Source organism: Balearica regulorum, chromosome Z (genome assembly GCF_011004875.1).
Source record: "Balearica regulorum gibbericeps isolate bBalReg1 chromosome Z, bBalReg1.pri, whole genome shotgun sequence".
NCBI classification, from domain to species: Eukaryota; Metazoa; Chordata; class Aves; order Gruiformes; family Gruidae; genus Balearica; species Balearica regulorum.
The window spans coordinates 22,591,614-22,608,431 of NC_046220.1; the positions used below are offsets into that span (position 1 = coordinate 22,591,614).

Here is a 16,818-nt window from a genome sequence, read left to right on the forward strand (position 1 = left end):
AAGCGCCACTTGCTGCCATACATTCCATGGATCTCCTATGCAGGACTCCTAACAGCCCACAGGTGAGGCCACCGCTGTCCACCGGGTTTTCAGCACGTCACTGCGACACCACACCTGCTTGCAACGCCCAGCCTATGGCCCCAGCTCTTCAAGCCACCTCACGGGACTTAAACAGCACCGGAGAACAGTTTGGGGCCTCTTGAGGCCGCTGTCTCCTCCAGACGCCCACCGCCTGGTGCGCACGCCGGCGGGGCTGCCGCGGCTGCAGGCACCAGACAGCGCGTTCCCGCTCCAAAAAGGCGGCACAGGTCACACCGATAACGTGTAACCCACACAACACGGGGCAGACCCTCCGCACAAAACCCCCGCCTTCTTTCTGTCGAAATCCCAGCATTCGCGGGGCGGGGCGCGGCGCGGCGCAGCGCGGGGCGGGCCGCCCCTTAGCGCTGCCGGCGGGGCGGGGCGGGGCGGCAGCTGGGGCCGCCGCCGACATGGCCGCTCTGGCTATGGCCGTCGCGGCGGCGGCCGCCGGGCAGCAACAGGTAAAGGCTGCGGGGTCATTGCCTCCCCCGCCGGCTGGGGGGAGCCACTCCCTGTGGGCCCGCCGGGCGGCGGCCGCTGAGGAGTTTCAAACTCGTGTGAGGTTAAAAAACCTGTAGGAAGCAGTGCGGGCTTGCCGGGCCGGCCTGAAAATGGTAGTTTCATAACTTGAACAGGCGGTTCCATTATCTGCATTCCTAGCAGTGATTATGTTAAGGATGTTCAGGGTTGTTATGAATAGGAGTTGGCTAATTTGCAAGGGATGTTGAGTAGATTTCAGAAGTTAAGCTAGTGCTTTTCTTGAACAAGATGAGATGGGGGTAATCTGCCTAATGAAGGTTACATGCTTACAGTCAGGTAGGTAGTTACTCAGACTTGTCAGAGACCGACTGCTGTGAGAGGCAAAGCAGTTGATTGAGTATTGCAGTGTGGTGAGCAGCCTCTGGTAAAGCGAGCTGATGTTGCAGTCTTTCCACTTCTCTGTTGAAGAATGCATTTTTGTATACAGTTATCAATGTGCCATCACATCACTCCAGTTTTATACCTGTGTGACTCAAATTTTTTTTTTAATTGTGCCAGTATAAAACTGAAGTAATGCTGTTACCCTGCATTGTGGTGGTATCTGCCTAAAATTAAAAGATGAGCATTTAAAAAATAAATACTGGGGTTTTTTAATAATATTTGATTTTGTTATGTACAGAGTGACAACTGTTCCAGTACTGCAGGTGCTGGTCGACAATTTCAGAACTGGAAGATGAAAGCTGAACAAGCTAAGAAAGTTGAATTCATAAGAACTGCAGAAAAGCTAAAAACCCAGTAAGTTAAACACTTCATCATAAATACATTTTCATGCTGTTCTGTTGGTAAGATAACACAAGTTTCAAGGTAAGAATTTAAGGCAATGAAACCTTTAAGCTAAGATTTCCTTTTCAGGAGATAAAACAGATTATTGTGGTTGTTTATGGTAGCTCATGATATGCTCATGAGCTCCAAAATGCCCTGTTGTAATTACCATTTGGGCTTTGGTCAGTCATCTTTAGTAAGCTATTGCTGTACTAGATGCACAGAAAAGAAAGTTGGTGTGGCATAATCGAGTTCTCAGTTTTCCTACTCAGCTGTGCTTAGCCTTCTAAGAACCTAAAGCCCTTAAGACATACCAACAAAAGGGGAATTGCCACAGCATTACAACAGCTTCCTCAGAAAAGAATGAAAGCACTTTATCTAGAATATCGTGACCACTGCTTTGCAAAACAGGGGTTCAAGACAGCTCAGGCACAGAAATTATTTAAATCTGTTTCCCCAAATCTTGAGTAAGTGCTGTAAGAATGACACTGGCAGCTGAAAGAACAGGGAGGTTTCTTGCACAGATGAGCTTTATGAGGAAGGGCTGATGTAGCCACCTGGCTGAAGGAGAGGTTTGTAGTTGTGAATCCTGAATGACGTGTGACACTTAAGTCTCAGATCAGTGTTTTATGGTGTCTGACTGAATCGGCTCTTCCTTAGTTATTCTGGATCCTGGGTTATGGCTCAAAAACTGACTGCTGGGTAACGTAGAAGTTCCCAAGCAGCTCCAAACAAGGCATGCTACTTAACTATGGTACATTGTCCTTCTGTAGTTGTGCGCTGAAGGCTTTTAGTGCACTCTTTGCAGAGATTTGGTAGTTGGGTCTGGTCTGTGAATTCCAGCAAACAGCATAGCATTTAAACTGTGAATCATAAACTGTACCATATAGGGGTTTGAAACCATATAGTAGCAGTAGTCTGCTGAAGAACCAAGCTGCTACTGAGAGGCAGGGTTTCTTGGGCTGTCAGTAGTGTTGCTTAGCATTAGGAATCCTACCAGATGTCTGTATGGCATCGGTGTCCTGCTATTCTGATGTTCTGATCTCTGATGTGATGGTACCAAACTTCACAGATGTCCTTGGTGCTCCAGTATCTGCAGTCTTTTTGTATCTGCTGTTCTGTGGGTCAAACCTTAGTATGCCGCCTGGTTGTAGTAAGGCAAAACACATCCCACTGAGTTGTATTCTAAAGCTTCTGACCTTAGTACGAAAGCAAAAGTCACTTATAGGTCTCAGTACTATACATAAAGCATAGTCAGTAGGTAAGGTAACAGCTTTAATCTTAAGTTATTTAAATGCTAATGAATTTGAATCTTCAGTTCCAGTAGTACTATTACTAGTGTTAAGACTCAGGGAATCTACGTGTTTGGTCTGTGCGGGAGCTCCATCTATGTGTGCAACTGCATTAATACAGCCTGTCTCTGTCCCTGCAATATCCAATGAAAAATCTCATAACACTTCCTGATAGCATATGGATAAAATTTCAGGCCATTTCAGCGTGAACCACTGCCTGTCAGTGAGGTAATTCTGTTGCTAACTTCTTGTTCAAGTTCTTGGGTTACTTCGGTGTGTAGTATAACTGCAGAAAGATTTTCATTGAAAACAGCTGTAGTAACAAACTGGTAACTTGTATAAAATCTAACACAGTCTTGTTGACACAGCCTCAGTGGGATACTAACCTTGGAAAATATTGGGGCTTTGCTAAGTGTTTGTGTGTTAGTGTGGCAACTTTTTTTCCCCAGGCTTGCAAATGCAGAAAAGGAAAAAAATGGACATCTTTACAATAGGAAGAGTGATTTCAGAGTAGAACACAGCCTACTAGAGGAACTGGAACATAGCATGACTGTCAGCAGGAAAGCTGAAAGTAGGTGGGGTTTCATTTGGGGTTTTTCTTCACTCTTTTTTTTTTTTTTTACTCTACTGTTGTATGTGTAAATGGTTTAATAATTGGTAGCACAGAGATTAGTTCAGGTGGAAAGTACATGCTGATACAAGTGTGGTATTTCACCATGTGTACTGCTTATAAAGAATACTTCCACAATTCACTTGCAAAATTCAGAAGCATAAACATTTTGGGCCTTCTATGTTATTAACTTTTCTTTTAACCTTGAATGTAGCAGATACAACCCACAAAAACTTTTGGTTACCGTTTTAGAAGCTTGGAATAAATTTTGTGTGTGTATTGCAAAATCTAATGTAGTCCAGCTAAGGTACAATAAATACATACTTAGCACAACATAAGTTTTTCACGCTGATTGCTGCTTTAAATAGACTTCTAACAGTTCTGTGTTTACATTCTTCAAATGCTATGAGACGGTACACAGTCTGTCCTATAATTTCCGTTCCACTTACGGACTAATTAAATACTTCAGGAAAAAAAGTGACTCCCTGGTTACAGTACCTAAAGTCTTTCAAAAGTAATCAAATAGATCGTGCTATGCCTTCTGATATAGAAGATCAAAACAAGGTAAGTTGAAGAGGGGAAGGACACATAGAGAAAAAATATATTTACCTTACAAATTTTTATGTGCTTTAATTAAAGGAAACTTATCATATCCTTTACATGTTGCAATCCTTAAGAAACATAAATATTTCCAAGGAATGACTAAGCTAAAAAGTTCAGAAAATTTTTCCAGGGGTAAGAAGGGAGCATGAAAGCATGGATGGAGATACTGTTGTGAGAATAGAGGACAGAAATGAGAGGTGTAAGGCACTACATGAGATGTGAAGGAGTGTTAAGAGTATGATCTTTTAGGGTGTGTACTAGAACCCCCAAACTTCCCACTGACTGTGTTCAGGTCTGTCAGCATGATCTATGTGCTTTTACACTTTCTGTGGAAATCCTTTAGGATAGAAGATATAGTCCCCAGACTCCGTAGTACCTTAGATGTATCCAGAAGTTCATCCTCATTGGTATTGTATTTATGGACTCTTGAGGAGCCAAGTGGTAACAAAGCAAATATGTGCATGCGTGCTTGGTGTACACAATAATGTTGATTCTACTTTAGTTAGCACAGCAAATAAATAAATCTCATTGAAGTAGTACATTCACTTTCCAAGTTTGTTTTGTCTTTGTTGCTGAGTGTTGTGAGGCCTAGATCAGTCTCCCTCAAAATTCTAGGGGAGGTGTCATCTGCATAGGCAATATTCTCCAAACTCTAGTTAGCCAATAAAAGGTTTGGTGGGAGGGGAACCCAAACCTGATTTAATCTGGATATCTAGCCTATCCTGTTAACCCATTTAGAAATAGGAGCTACTGATTTTAAAATCTGTGGAAGCTGTATGGGGAGATAAGTGGCCTGTGCAGTCAGCTACATGCAGTTAGTCATGTTAAAATGCTTAGTATTATGGCAGTTTCTTTTGATCAAACAGAACTTGTGTCCCTGCTTAGATGACATTCCCAGTTTATTTTGGACACTTCATTGCTCTTGTATTGAATTTAATGCACAAAGAAACTGTTAGAACTATCAGCACCTTATTTTGTTTAACAGAAGCTAAAATCCTGCAGCAGCTATCAAAAATACAAAATAACGTGAAGAGACTTCAGCAACAATTAAAAGATGTGAAGCCTACACCAGAATGTAAGTTGTGATGACAGATTTAAAAACTTTTTCCTCTATAGACAGGTTTCTTGCATAGTTGGGCTTGTGATTCTCCTGCTGAGTTGGGATACTGCTTCTCCCGTCTGTGTGCTTTTCCAGGAATCTGGGAAGGGAAGAATGTAGAAATATAAGAAATGGTGAAAGATGGTGCAGATCTGCGTGGAAACAGAGAAACTTACTCTGTCTTAGAAGTGGTGTGGGTTTGTTTCTTCAGGCTGTTGAAAGTCGGGTATTTTCTATATGTAACTCCTTGCCTTATATAAAATAAAGTTAGTATTCTGGACCTGTTTAGATATAGCTCCCTTTCTTCTGGTAAGAGGTCACAGGGCAGGTGGGATCTACAGGGAACTCCCTTCCAGCTGTTCACGTGGCTTTAAGTGTAAGTTGGAATATTCTGTGAAAAATGCTGAAACAACTTGTTCAGTTTGGATGTTTTGAAACGTTTGGGAAATAGGCTCTGAAAGAACCATTTTCCTGTGAAACTCTACTAGCTCATGTGGAGCTCAGGTTGAAGGTGGCCTAATAGCTGAGGGCTTTCTGATGCTAGATTAAGTGCATCTCATTTCACTTATTCAGTATCTATTCTACAAAAAAAGCATTATCTTCTTAAGCTATCAACAAAGATACCAAAACATAAAAGCTGAACTAAGAGTTTTAGATTATATAACTGTACTAATTTAGTTTATGATTTTATTAAAGCCAGGTTATACTGTGTTCAATATGTGTCCATAGGGATGTTGTGCTGGTTTAAAACAGACTCTAAAACTTTTTTCTACCATTGCAAAATAGATCTTCTCTAGACAGCTGTCTTACCGACTTTCTCTGTATCAGGACTACTATTTATACTGGGATTTGCATTGAGTTACCTAAATCACTATGAAATCACACCTTTTGAAACAATGGGAGTCTGTCTTTTAAGACTGTTTGAGACTGAAAAAGCATGCATTTCCTACCACTGAAATAAGTGTCCCAGAGGTCTCTGCAAGTGCCTACATTTCTGGATAGTGCTAAATTACTGGTAAATACTGTAGGCTTCTTAAGTGATATGCTGTCACCTTCTTTTCCTTTTTAGTTGTTGACAAGCTCAAGGAAATGATGGAAGAAGTTGAAAATGCAATCAATGCCTTTAAAGAGGAACAGAGGCAAATGTATGTTTATACATGCTGCAGCTCCAAGAGAAAGCACTTTCATAAGACACAGTGAAAACTTTGCATTAATAAAGTAAACTATTGTTTTGTTTTACTCTTTTGGTAGTGATTCCTGTGGTATGTAAATCAAAACTCAAGCTATCAATGTTAGAATCTTGATAAACAGCCTTGTAAAGAGTGATCCAATGTAACAATCATTTGCCTACAAGGCTTTTCAGAGAAAAGCTGCAGAAGAGATTAGATTGGGGAGAGGGGTGTTTGTTGTTGCTGTTGTTTTTTATTTTTAATTGGTTGGAGTGGGTTTTTTCTCTTTCTCTATTCTGGTGTCAGGAGGGGATTGAGTTAGTTGTTTGAGTGCCATAAATGTATGCTTTCACTGAAAGGGTAACTTAATTCTAATTGTGTAGTCCTTTATTATGAGATCATTACAACTGTGCTGTCATCTGTATTACAATTTCAGCTCTTAATCTTTAAAGAATAGCTTTTGTGTCGCATTGAACAATTCCAAAATTAATTTTCAGTGAATGAACAATGAATACTGGATTTCTTTTCTTACATTTCAGTGTTCTCTTTTCAGATATGAACAGCTTTTGAAGGAGGAAAAAACTGCCATTAACGAGCTCAGTATCTTTGAGAGAAAAGTGGAACTGTGGGCGTTAGGCAGCTCAACAACAGAAAAAGTTTCAAAATTACCATCAGCCAGGGTCTCAGTTGGTAAAACACTGGAAAATAATCTACCTGAAGAAGTAGTAGAGTTTGAAAGATTTCTTCAGCGAACGGGAGGGCGGCAAGGAGGCTGGGATGATTATGATCATCAAAATTTTCTGAAAGTCTGGACAAAACACAAAGGAAGGCTATCATATGTGGATGAAGCCCTTGAGTATCTTTGTGGAAGAACAAAAGAAGATATTGAAGAGCATGACAAATGGTATCAAGAATTTCTAATTTTACACGAAAGAAAGAAAGAGGTAAAATAACCCCTCTAGAGCATTTACAGCTTTAAGAAAAAGTACTTATTTTTAAAATGCATGCATTTGTTAGTTTTGTATTTGCCTGTCTGGTGATAGTGCTAGTTGGATTTCTGTTACAGTTGATGGTATATACCTGCAGTCTTTAGCATCCTCAACTTGCCAAAAATATTTGTCTTAAAGAATTACCAGTAAGTGTAGACCTAACAGCACGCTGAGGTGAGTTGTGTATTGCCAAAGTATATTATAAATACTTTTAATGGCAGTGCTCCAGCAAGTTAGATGCCAGTCCCAGAGCAGTAAGTGATCCTATCTGAAACTGCAGTTCTTGTAACATCTGTCCCTAAGAATGTCTATCCCACTGTTACCTGTCCATTGTCAGAGTATGTAGAGATGCAAGGAGGAAAGCTAAGGCCCACTTAGAATAAATCTGGCAAGGGCTGTCAGGAACAAGAAGAAAGGGTTTTTCAAGTACATCAGTAGCAAAAGAAAGACTAGGGAAAATGTGGGCCCACTGCTGAAGGAGGTGGGTGCCCTGGTGACGGAGATTACAGAGAAGGCCAAGTTACTGAATGCCGCCTTTGCTTTGGTCTTTACTGCGAAGTCCGGCCCTCAAGAATCCCAGACCCTGGAGGTAGGAGAGAAAGTCTGGAGAAAGAAAGACTCTCTCTTGGTCAGGGAGGATCAGGTTAGAGAACACTTAGGCAAAATCAACACTCACGAATCCATGGGTCCTGATGGGATGCGCCCATGAGTGCTGAGGGAGCTGGCAGATGTTATCGCTGTGCCACTCTCCATCATCTTTGAGAGGCCATGGAGAGCAGGAGAGGTGCCTGAGGACTGGGGGGATGCCAATGTCACTTGAACCTTCAAGAAGGACGAGCCAGGAAATTACAGGCCAATCAGCCTCACCTCTGCCCCTGGAAAGGTGATGGAAGAGCTCATTCTGGGGGTCATCTCTAAGCATGTGGAGGACAAGAAGGTTATCGGGAGTTGGCAACATGGATTCACCAAGGGGAACTGGCAGATGAAGTGTCCAGGCCACTCTCTATCATATTTGAGAAGTCCTGGCAGTCCAGCGAAGTTCCCACCAACTGGAAGAGGGGGAACATAACCCCCATTTTTAAGAAGGGTAAAAAGGAAGACCCAGGGAACTACAGGCCGGTCAGTCTCACCTCTGTGCCTGGCAAGATTAAGGAGCAGACTCTCCTGGAGACTGTGCTCAAGCACGTGGAGAATAAGGAGGTGATTGGTGACAGCCAACACAGCTTCACTAAGGGCCAATCATGCCTGACAAATTTGGTGGCCTTCTGTGATGGGGTTACAGCACTGGTGGACAAGGGAAGAGCGACAGACGTCATCTACCTGGACTTGTGCAAGGCATTTGACACTGTCCCGCACGACATCCTTGTCTCTAAATTGGAGAGACATGGATTCGATGGATGAACCACTTGGTGGATAAGGAATTGGCTGGATGGTCGCACTCAAAGAGTTGTGGTCAATGGCTCAATGTCCAAGTGGAGACCAGTGACGAGTGGTGTTCCTCAGGGGTTGGTACTGGGACCGGCACTGTTTACCACCTTTGTCGGCGACAGGGACAGTGGGATCGAGTGCACCCTCAGCAAATTTGCCGATGACACCAAGCTGTGTGGTGTGGTCGACACGCTGGAGGGAAGGGATGCCATCCAGAGGGACCTTGAGAGGTGGGCCTGTGCGAACCACATGAAGTTCAACAGGGCCAAGGGCAAGGTCCTGCACATGGGTCAGTGCAATCCCAAGCATGACTATAGGCTGGGCAGAGAATGGATTGAAAGCAGCCCTGAGGAGAAGGACTTGAGGGTATTGATTATGAAAAGCTCAACATGAGCCGGCAGTGTGCACTGCCTCCTTTAACTTCAGACCCATTGTGGAGGAGCATCATGCTGGAAGGCATGTGCATAAACCTGCTGCCTGGGGAGCTTTCATCAGGGGTGCTCTTTGCCACCTGTATCCTGGGCTGCAGCAAAAGATGCGTGACCAGCAGGTCGAGGGAGGTGATTCTGCCCCTCTACTCCACTCTTGTGAGACCGCACCTGGAGTACTGCATCCAGCTCTGGGGGCCCCAACAGAAGAAAACCTGGAGCTGTTGGAGCGAGTCCAGAGGAGGGCCACAAAGTTGATCAGAGGGCTGGAGCACCTCTCCTATGAGGACAGGCTGAGAGAGTTGGGGTTGTTCAGCCTGGAGAAGAGAAGGCTCCGGAGAGATCTAATGGTGGCCTTCCAGTACCTGAAGGGGCCTACAGCAAAGATGGTGAGGGACTGTTTATCAGGGGGTGTAGTGACAGGACAAGGGGTAATGGGTTTAAGCTGAAGGAGGGTCGATTTAGATTAGGTATTAGGAAGAAATTCTTTCCTGTGAGGGTGGTGAGGCACTGGCACAGGTTGCCCAGAGAGGTTGTGGATGCCCCATCCCTGGAAGTGTTCAAGACCAGGTTGGATGGGGCTTTGGGCAACGTGGTCTAGGAGGGTGTCCCTGCCTTTGGCAGGGGGGTTGAAACTAGGTGATCTTTAAGGTCCCTTCCAACCCAAACCATTCTACGATTCTATCATTAAATCATGCCTGACCAATCTGATAGCCTTCTATGATGGCATGACTGGCTGGGTGGATGAAGGGAATGCAGTAGATGTTGTCTACCTTGACTTCAGCAAGGCTTTTGACACTGTCTCTCGTAACATCCTCTTAAGCAAGCTTAGGAAGTGTGGGTTGGATGAGTGGACAGTGAGGTGGGCAGGGAACTGGCTGGCAGGGCTGAGTGTTGTAATAAGCAGCGCAGGGTCTAGTTGGAGGCCTGTAGCTGGTGGTGTGCCCCAAGGGTCAGTGCTTGGTCCAGTCCTATTCGATGTATTCAATCAGTGACCTGGACAAGGGGACAGAGTGTACCCTCAGTAAATCTGCTGACTACAAAACTGGGAAGAGTGGCTCATACACCAAGAAGCCGCACTGCCATTCAGTGAGACCTGGCCAGGCTGGAGAGTTGGGTGGAGAGGAACCATATGAAATTCAGTAAGGGCAAATATAGGGCCCTGCATGTAGGGAGGAGTAACACCAAGCACCAGTACAGGTTAGGAGTTGACCTGCTGTGAAGCAGCTCTGCAGAGAAGGAAGGACCTGGGAGTCCTGGTGGACAAGCAGCTCTCCATGAGTTAGCAGTGTGCCCTTGTGCCAAGAAGGCCAATGGTATTCTGGGGTGCATTAAGAGGAGTGTGACCAGCAGGTTGAGGGAGGTTATCCTCCCCCTCTACTCTGCCCTGATGAGGCCAGATCTGGAGCTCTGTGTCCAGTTCTGGGCTCCCCAGTTCAAGAAAGACAAGGAACTACTGGAGAGAGTCCAGCAGAGGGCTACAAGGATGATTAAGGGGACTGGACCATCTCTCGTGTGAGGAAAGGCTGAGAGAGCTGGGTCTGTTTAGCCTGGAGAAGAGAAGACTGAGAGGGGATCTTGTCAAGGCTTATAAGTGCCTAAAGGTCAGGTGTCAAGAGGATGGGGCCAAACTCATTTCAGTGGTGCCCAGTTTCATAAACTGAAACACAGGAAGTTCCATCTCTATATGACGCAAAGCTTCTTCACTCTGAGGGTGCCAGAGCACTGGAACAGGCTGCCCAGAGAGGTTGCGGAGTCTTCTTTTCTGGAGATATTCAAAACCTGTGTGGATGCAATCCTGTACAACCTGCTCTAGGTGGTGCTACTGGGGGGGGTTGGACTAGGTGGTCTCCAGAGGTCCCTTCCAACCCCTACCGTTCTATTATTCTGTGTACAGGTAGTATTCCTATGCCATACTGACATAAAGAATAATGATTCCATCCATCTAAGTAACAAAAGATACACTGACATAAAATCCAGAGTTATAAAATAGCAGGTGGAATTGTTAATTTGAAGAAAACAATTGACTTGAAATATGTTTGCATTAAAGCATATTACACCAACATTCATAACTACCCAGAGTTAATATGAATGCCATAACTTAAATAATTTTAGCAGGCGTGTATTAAACCTTCCTGTGTGATCTATAATATAAAAAAAAATAATTGTGAGAAAGCAGACATAGGTGGTTCTTTGCCTTATGTTTTCCCTTTAGTAGACTCTTGATTCCTGTTTGCAGTCTGTATCCTTGGAGCATTTGTTTTTATCAGACCAAATCAACAGGAATGTGTAAAATTTTCAGGAAAACCTTATCTTTTTTTCCTGCTGTTCTCTTGCAGTCAATTAAGAAGTGGAAAGAAAAGCAGCTGCAAGAAAAAAGAAACTTGAAGGAGAAAGAGAAATCCAAAAAATTGCTCAAGGAAGAATGGCTACAGCATGAAGCTCAGAAACAAAAAGGAGCAGAAGAAAGAAAAAGACAACAAGCAGCAATTGAAGCATGGAAGAAACAGAAAGCAATAGCATTTGTAATGCAACAAACATCACAACTAAAACTAGAAGAAGAGAAGGAGAAAAAGCAACAAAAAGAACGCCAGCGTCAATACCACATGAAGTTACTGTTGGAAGGGTATACCTTGCAGAAAATAGAAAGGGAGAAACTTGAAAAGCTTGAGAAGGAGAAGAGAGAGGAAGCTGAAAAGGAGAAAAGGAGGAAGATTGCTGCAGAAGAAATTACTAAGTTTCAAGAACGTGTGCGTAATTACATCTCCACTTCTGCATGTTGTTGTGTCAAATTTGCTTACTTCATCCTACAATATAATCTGTTAAACACTTTAAAATCCAGGTTTCATTCATTTAAATCTATTTTTGATTCACTATGAATAACAACATCTGTTACGTACAAGAAACAGTATGAAACTTTATTTTAGACAAAGATGCTCCTTTTCCTCTATATCTAAGTTCTAAACGATTATTCGAGTCCATTTTTCTTTCTACATATAGAAGTGGTTTTATTTACTTCAACGTGAAAATGTTTGGGAAAAACAGCTTGGGCTGTGTTGCTCTCCATGCTATAGAAAATGTCAAAAGACTTGATTGTTGTATGCAGATATGAAAGAAAAGGAGATGTTTGAAGATCCTGCAGGTTTCAGTAGCTGTAAGGTCAAGTTAGATCCTGTATCAGTGTAAATCTCTTTACTGGAGAACTGATACTATTTTCAGCATCCATACTAGAGTTCATTTTTATAAACAGGGATTATACAACAGTCTTTTTTCTTCCCTTCCCCCCCCCGCCCCCCTCCCAACTGTGGAATTATAATTTGTTTGTGCAGGACAAGATATAGCACGTAGCTACCTAGTGTAACTTTATTCTGTACTATGACAAAATAATTTAAAACAAACAAACAAACTGTTAAAAGGCTGTATATATATCTTCATAAAATTTGTTTTGCTTCCAAAGAAAAATATGCTTTTCTGTTCATTATATGTTTCAGGATCTACGTAAACTGGAGCTAAGGATTCTACAAAAACAAGCTAAAGAAGTAGAGAAACAAGAAAAAGAAAAAAGGTTGGCAAAGTTAAGAGAGAAGGTAACTTACCTTTTTTTGTTTTAATCTGAGGTGTGTTCAGCTTGGTTGTTTGAACAATGTTTTTCCTCTTTGATATAAAAAGCAATTATTTTTACTTATCTAAATGTTGATAAATGAAAAAAATTTAAATGTTATACTTGTTATCAGGAGACAAAAATGCAGCAGGTATAGTTGTTCTTGTGCTTTAAAAATATATATATATAAAATTTATTCCTGGCAATATTTATTCCAGGTAAAGTCTATCGCTCATAGGAATGAGCTGCAATGTATGTGTGGGGATTTATTTTTTTTTTAAATGTTTTTCTACCATTAGTTAAATAAGTAGGCTGACTTCCAGAAAAGTTGTGGGAATGTTGTCTGGGTTCTTGAAGTTTAACCTTTTCAATTACTAAAATGTAATGAGAGCAAGCAGTTGTTGCCCCTCTTACTGATTTCATGTTTCTGCCATTTCCTGTGATCATGTGGAGAGAAAAATCTCTTTCTAGCTAGCCAGCTGTGTTGTGTTTACTCCACACATATTCATGCAATGAAGACCTAATAAGGGTATGTAACCCATTCTGTGATTAATGAAAAAGACCATTTTTTGTTTGTTTGTTTCACTCCAAGGTGGAGATTCATGTAGCCAGAGACCGGTCCAGGTTGTACAGACCCACCAAGGGCTGGGAGGAACGCATGAAAGAAATTGCACCAGCAGCTTCAGAACTGTTTTTACGTATTCCTCATAGGTAAGGAGGAGAACGGTGGATGTGTAGCATGACCAAAATACAGTTACATATGTGCTCTTTATGCTTTTTTGCCTTGTTTTTAGAGCTATCCCAGCCTGGAGACAAGGGTTATAGAGGAGCGTCTGCCTGTCCCTGTCGCAGGATGATGACTTCCTTGCCTGTGAAGCAGCCAGCGGTTCTCAGGAGTTGTCACAAAATTTGCTTGAGCAATGACGTATATTACCTTTGTATTTTGTGAGTGTCAGATTCGAAACGTCAGACTGGCAGAGTTTGCGTGACGGTATATTATTTCCGTTTGCGTTAAAAGCCCATTTCCCAACAGGCCCCCAGCCGCCGCAGTGAAACAAGGCGCGGACACCCACCCGTCCCCGGGGCGGGGTTCCGCTGGTTGTGGCGTCACCGCGCGGGGGCGGGGCCATCGCCCCGCATGACGCAGTCCGTGCGCGCCGAGCGCGGGCGGCGGCAAGATGGCGGCGGCGTCGTCGCCGTGCTTGGGGGAGGCGGAGCGGCTGGACTTCCTGCGGGAGCGGCATGTGCGCTTCTTCCAGCGCTGCCTCCAGATCCTGCCCGAGCGCTACTCGTCCCTGGAGACCAGCAGGTAGCGGGCTGGGCGCCTCCTGCCGCGGAGGGGCAGCGGGCGGGCCAGCCGCCTGCCCAGGCTCGGTCGCCGCCGTGCCGGCCTTTGGGGCCGCCGGGCCCCGCTGCCCTCGGGCTGGGTCATGGGCGCGCCCTCGTCGCCTTCGGGCCGCGCGGTGGGAAGGCGAGACTGACCCCGTTGCCTTTCCGCCCAGCGCTCCCCGCCCGTCTCGGGGGGGCGGCGGCTCTTCCCTCTCGGGCGGTCAGTTGCGGGGACGCGAAATCCGTCCTGGACATCGCGCTCGGCGCGGCCTCCCGCGGCTGTGGGCAGGGTGCAGCACCGCACCGTGCCGGCAGCCCGCACCGCTGGGCGCCGCAGTGGCCGAAAGGAAAGCGCTCACTAAATCTGCCCACCAGCAGGCGGCTCTCAAAAAAACCCAAAAAACCCCTATGTGTTGATGCAGGGGTTTAACCTGTGCTCCCTTAAACTCCCCGGTATCCACGAGGGAAGACTTATTGATCCTTTTAATCTATTTTCAGACCTGTGCTTCACTCTTTTAATCCACCGTGGAAGCCGATTTAAAAATAAATGTCTTAAGCCTTTTGTAGCTCAAAGTCAGCATGCAGAAGACTTCTTAACATAAAAAGTTTGTCTTCATTAGCTAGTATAAGAGTTAAAATACTAATGAGGTATATTCCTCACTTTGAATTAGAGGGACACTTGTCCCTGTAATGGCTTCAGAATGCATTTGTTTCAGATTCTTCATGTGAGGTAGTTACATCTGAGGCACAAGAGGATCAATAATTTGATTGTCAAGCTGCACTTGATAAAAACTTGGAGACATGTAAAGGGTTTGATGTTTTATTCAATCAATAAAATCATCAGATGCTTTTCACTTTGTAATCTCCTACAAGTCATGCTGTAAAGAATGCTTAATGGTTTGGATTAAGTCTTCCTGCTCTGTCAACATCATTTCAGTTGAGAGTACAAACACTTGACGAAAACATGCAAGGATTAGTATGGATAGTGCCGAACTGTCTGTAAGGTGACACATAGCTCTATATTCAAAAGGAAGGTTAGAAATTCTGATTTTAGAGACATTAATTTATTCATTAAGAATTAGCTGATGCTTTGTTATACTTTGCCAGTATTTTAAACAATGACAAGAGGAAGTCTAAGTATGGCGTACTCTTAATTCTTTCTAGGCATTAAAGGTACAATAACATGCATAGGTATTAACATCGTAACGCAAAGGGCTAACCTTAGTCAGACTGACATATGGAGAAAGGCTAAAGAAATGCGGTGGTTCAGCCTAGAGAAGGGAGGATCTGATCACAGTCTTCCTTTACCAAGTAACTAGTTACAGAGGAAGATGGAGGTGCACCCTTCTCAAGGGAGCAGGGCGAAGGGACAGGAACCTATGGGAATGAGTTGCCGCAGGGAATATTGGCTGTATGTAAAACAAATGTTCTTCATCATGGGAATACTTAACCACAAATAGGTTGTCTGGTGGAGTGCTGGAGTCTCCCTTGAAGACTTGGCTTGTCAGGGTCCTGGGTCATCTCATCTAAGGGCTCGCTTCCCCATAAGATGGGGCCAGTGATCTTCAGGGGCCCTTGACAGCCTAGACATTTCTGTTCCCTGATTTACATTCCCAAGCTGTCATAGTTTGCCCCTGAGCTGAAACAGAGGCTGTGGTTTACATGGGGTCTTCCCAAAACTTACTGAATAATGCTAATACTACAACTCATTCTTTTGAGAAGTTTTAAGATAATAATGAGCTGTCTGAGCTTAAATTTAATGTGTGGTCATAGTAGCCACAACATGTTAAATAATCAGTGCCCAGTGTATTGTACATAATATTTGTGCAACACAGAAAAACCTCTGTTTTCTGAAAATTGGAACTGTCAATTAGAAACTATTTCTGGATGCCTTAATTTTTGGCCAATGAGCACAGTTCAAGCCTTCAATTGGAATAAAAATAGCGGTCATGTAAATTAATGCATTTTTTGAAGTCATGAAGAGTTTACTCAGCCTGAGGTTTTTCAGTTCTTTTATGCAGTTTTTTAGATCAGGGTTCTGCAGATATACATACATGTCTGTTAACAAATCCAGGTGAGGTATTGAGCCATAAATGTATCTTTCCCCAGTTTGACCTTGAGGGTACTAAGTTTGCCTTTTGGACAAGTTCAGGGTCACCGAGTTAGCAAGCCTCTGGAGCTGGTACTGCTGCAGAAAGAAAGAAATGCTGTTACCCTTTTACTCATACCTCTGCTGTTCCTGCATTTGTGTGCTTCCATGGTGAATTAGATGGGGAGACTCAACTACATTGAAGAGAAACTTGTTAAAAAAAAAAAAAAATTGTCAGTTGGTTTTGGTTCACTGCACTGCAGCAGAAACAACTGCATTTGTTGTCACCAGGCAGGGTGGTTGAGGATGAAATTTTCCATACAGTGCTAGTCCATTCTAACTTAAACTGTAGTTTGTCAAACATTAAGGGAGTAGGTACAACAATAAAGAAATTTTATTTCACGTTCCTTATTCAACTTAGTGGCTCAGAGCCTTCGTAATTATTTTTATCTGTAGTTCATGCAGCATCAGCAACAGTAGTTTTTAAGTAGTTTGGTTAATACTGTTTCATACGTTATCAGTCAGTATGTGAGGTTTTGCAGGAGAATGCAACTTTCCTAGTCTCTGAAGTCTTTCAGATTGTAGTTCTTCATGGTGCTCTTTGTGGCACACTTAGTTTCTCAAATCTGTCACTTAAAATGCTTTCTGAATTCTGCTGAGAAACAGCAGGTTTTGTCCATGCCTGAAGACAAAGAGCTCTGAATTTGTCATCAGAAATGTCTTTACTTAGAGAATCACAGAATGGTTTGGGTTGGAAGGGACCACAAAGATCATCTAGTTCCAACCCCCCTGCCATGG

The 16,818-nt window shown here is 43.4% G+C and overlaps 2 protein-coding genes across 2 annotated transcripts in view; both read left to right on the top strand.

The window, feature by feature from the left end:
- The first annotated feature begins 466 nt into the window (after window positions 1-466).
- On the top strand, window positions 467-13,579 carry CCDC112 (coiled-coil domain containing 112). The gene is made up of 10 exons (XM_075740643.1): window positions 467-542; window positions 1,241-1,356; window positions 3,125-3,246; window positions 4,874-4,963; window positions 6,057-6,132; window positions 6,710-7,100; window positions 11,341-11,751; window positions 12,493-12,588; window positions 13,195-13,313; window positions 13,397-13,579. Exons 1-10 carry the CDS (start codon window positions 492-494, stop codon window positions 13,425-13,427), a joined length of 1,503 nt encoding a protein of 500 aa, XP_075596758.1. The 5' UTR covers window positions 467-491; the 3' UTR covers window positions 13,428-13,579.
- Window positions 13,580-13,657: 78 nt separating this feature from the next.
- The window catches only part of PGGT1B (protein geranylgeranyltransferase type I subunit beta), a 40,236-nt gene continuing 37,075 nt past the window's right edge, over window positions 13,658-16,818 (top strand). The window contains 1 exon segment of the mRNA XM_075740649.1: window positions 13,658-13,911. Within this exon segment, the coding sequence (XP_075596764.1) occupies window positions 13,781-13,911 (131 nt within the window). The 5' untranslated portion in view covers window positions 13,658-13,780.

What these genes read in the sequence shown, in the direction of transcription:
- CCDC112 (XM_075740643.1), top strand. Translation starts at nt 492, where the DNA reads ATGGCCGCTCTGGCTATGGCCGTCGCGGCGGCGGCCGCCGGGCAGCAA. An exon ending in AAAGAGGAACAGAGGCAAAT is followed by an intron (nt 6,133 to 6,709) that starts GTATGTTTATAC and finishes TTCTCTTTTCAG; the next exon opens with ATATGAACAGCTTTTGAAGG. An exon ending in TTACTAAGTTTCAAGAACGT is followed by an intron (nt 11,752 to 12,492) that starts GTGCGTAATTAC and finishes TATATGTTTCAG; the next exon opens with GATCTACGTAAACTGGAGCT.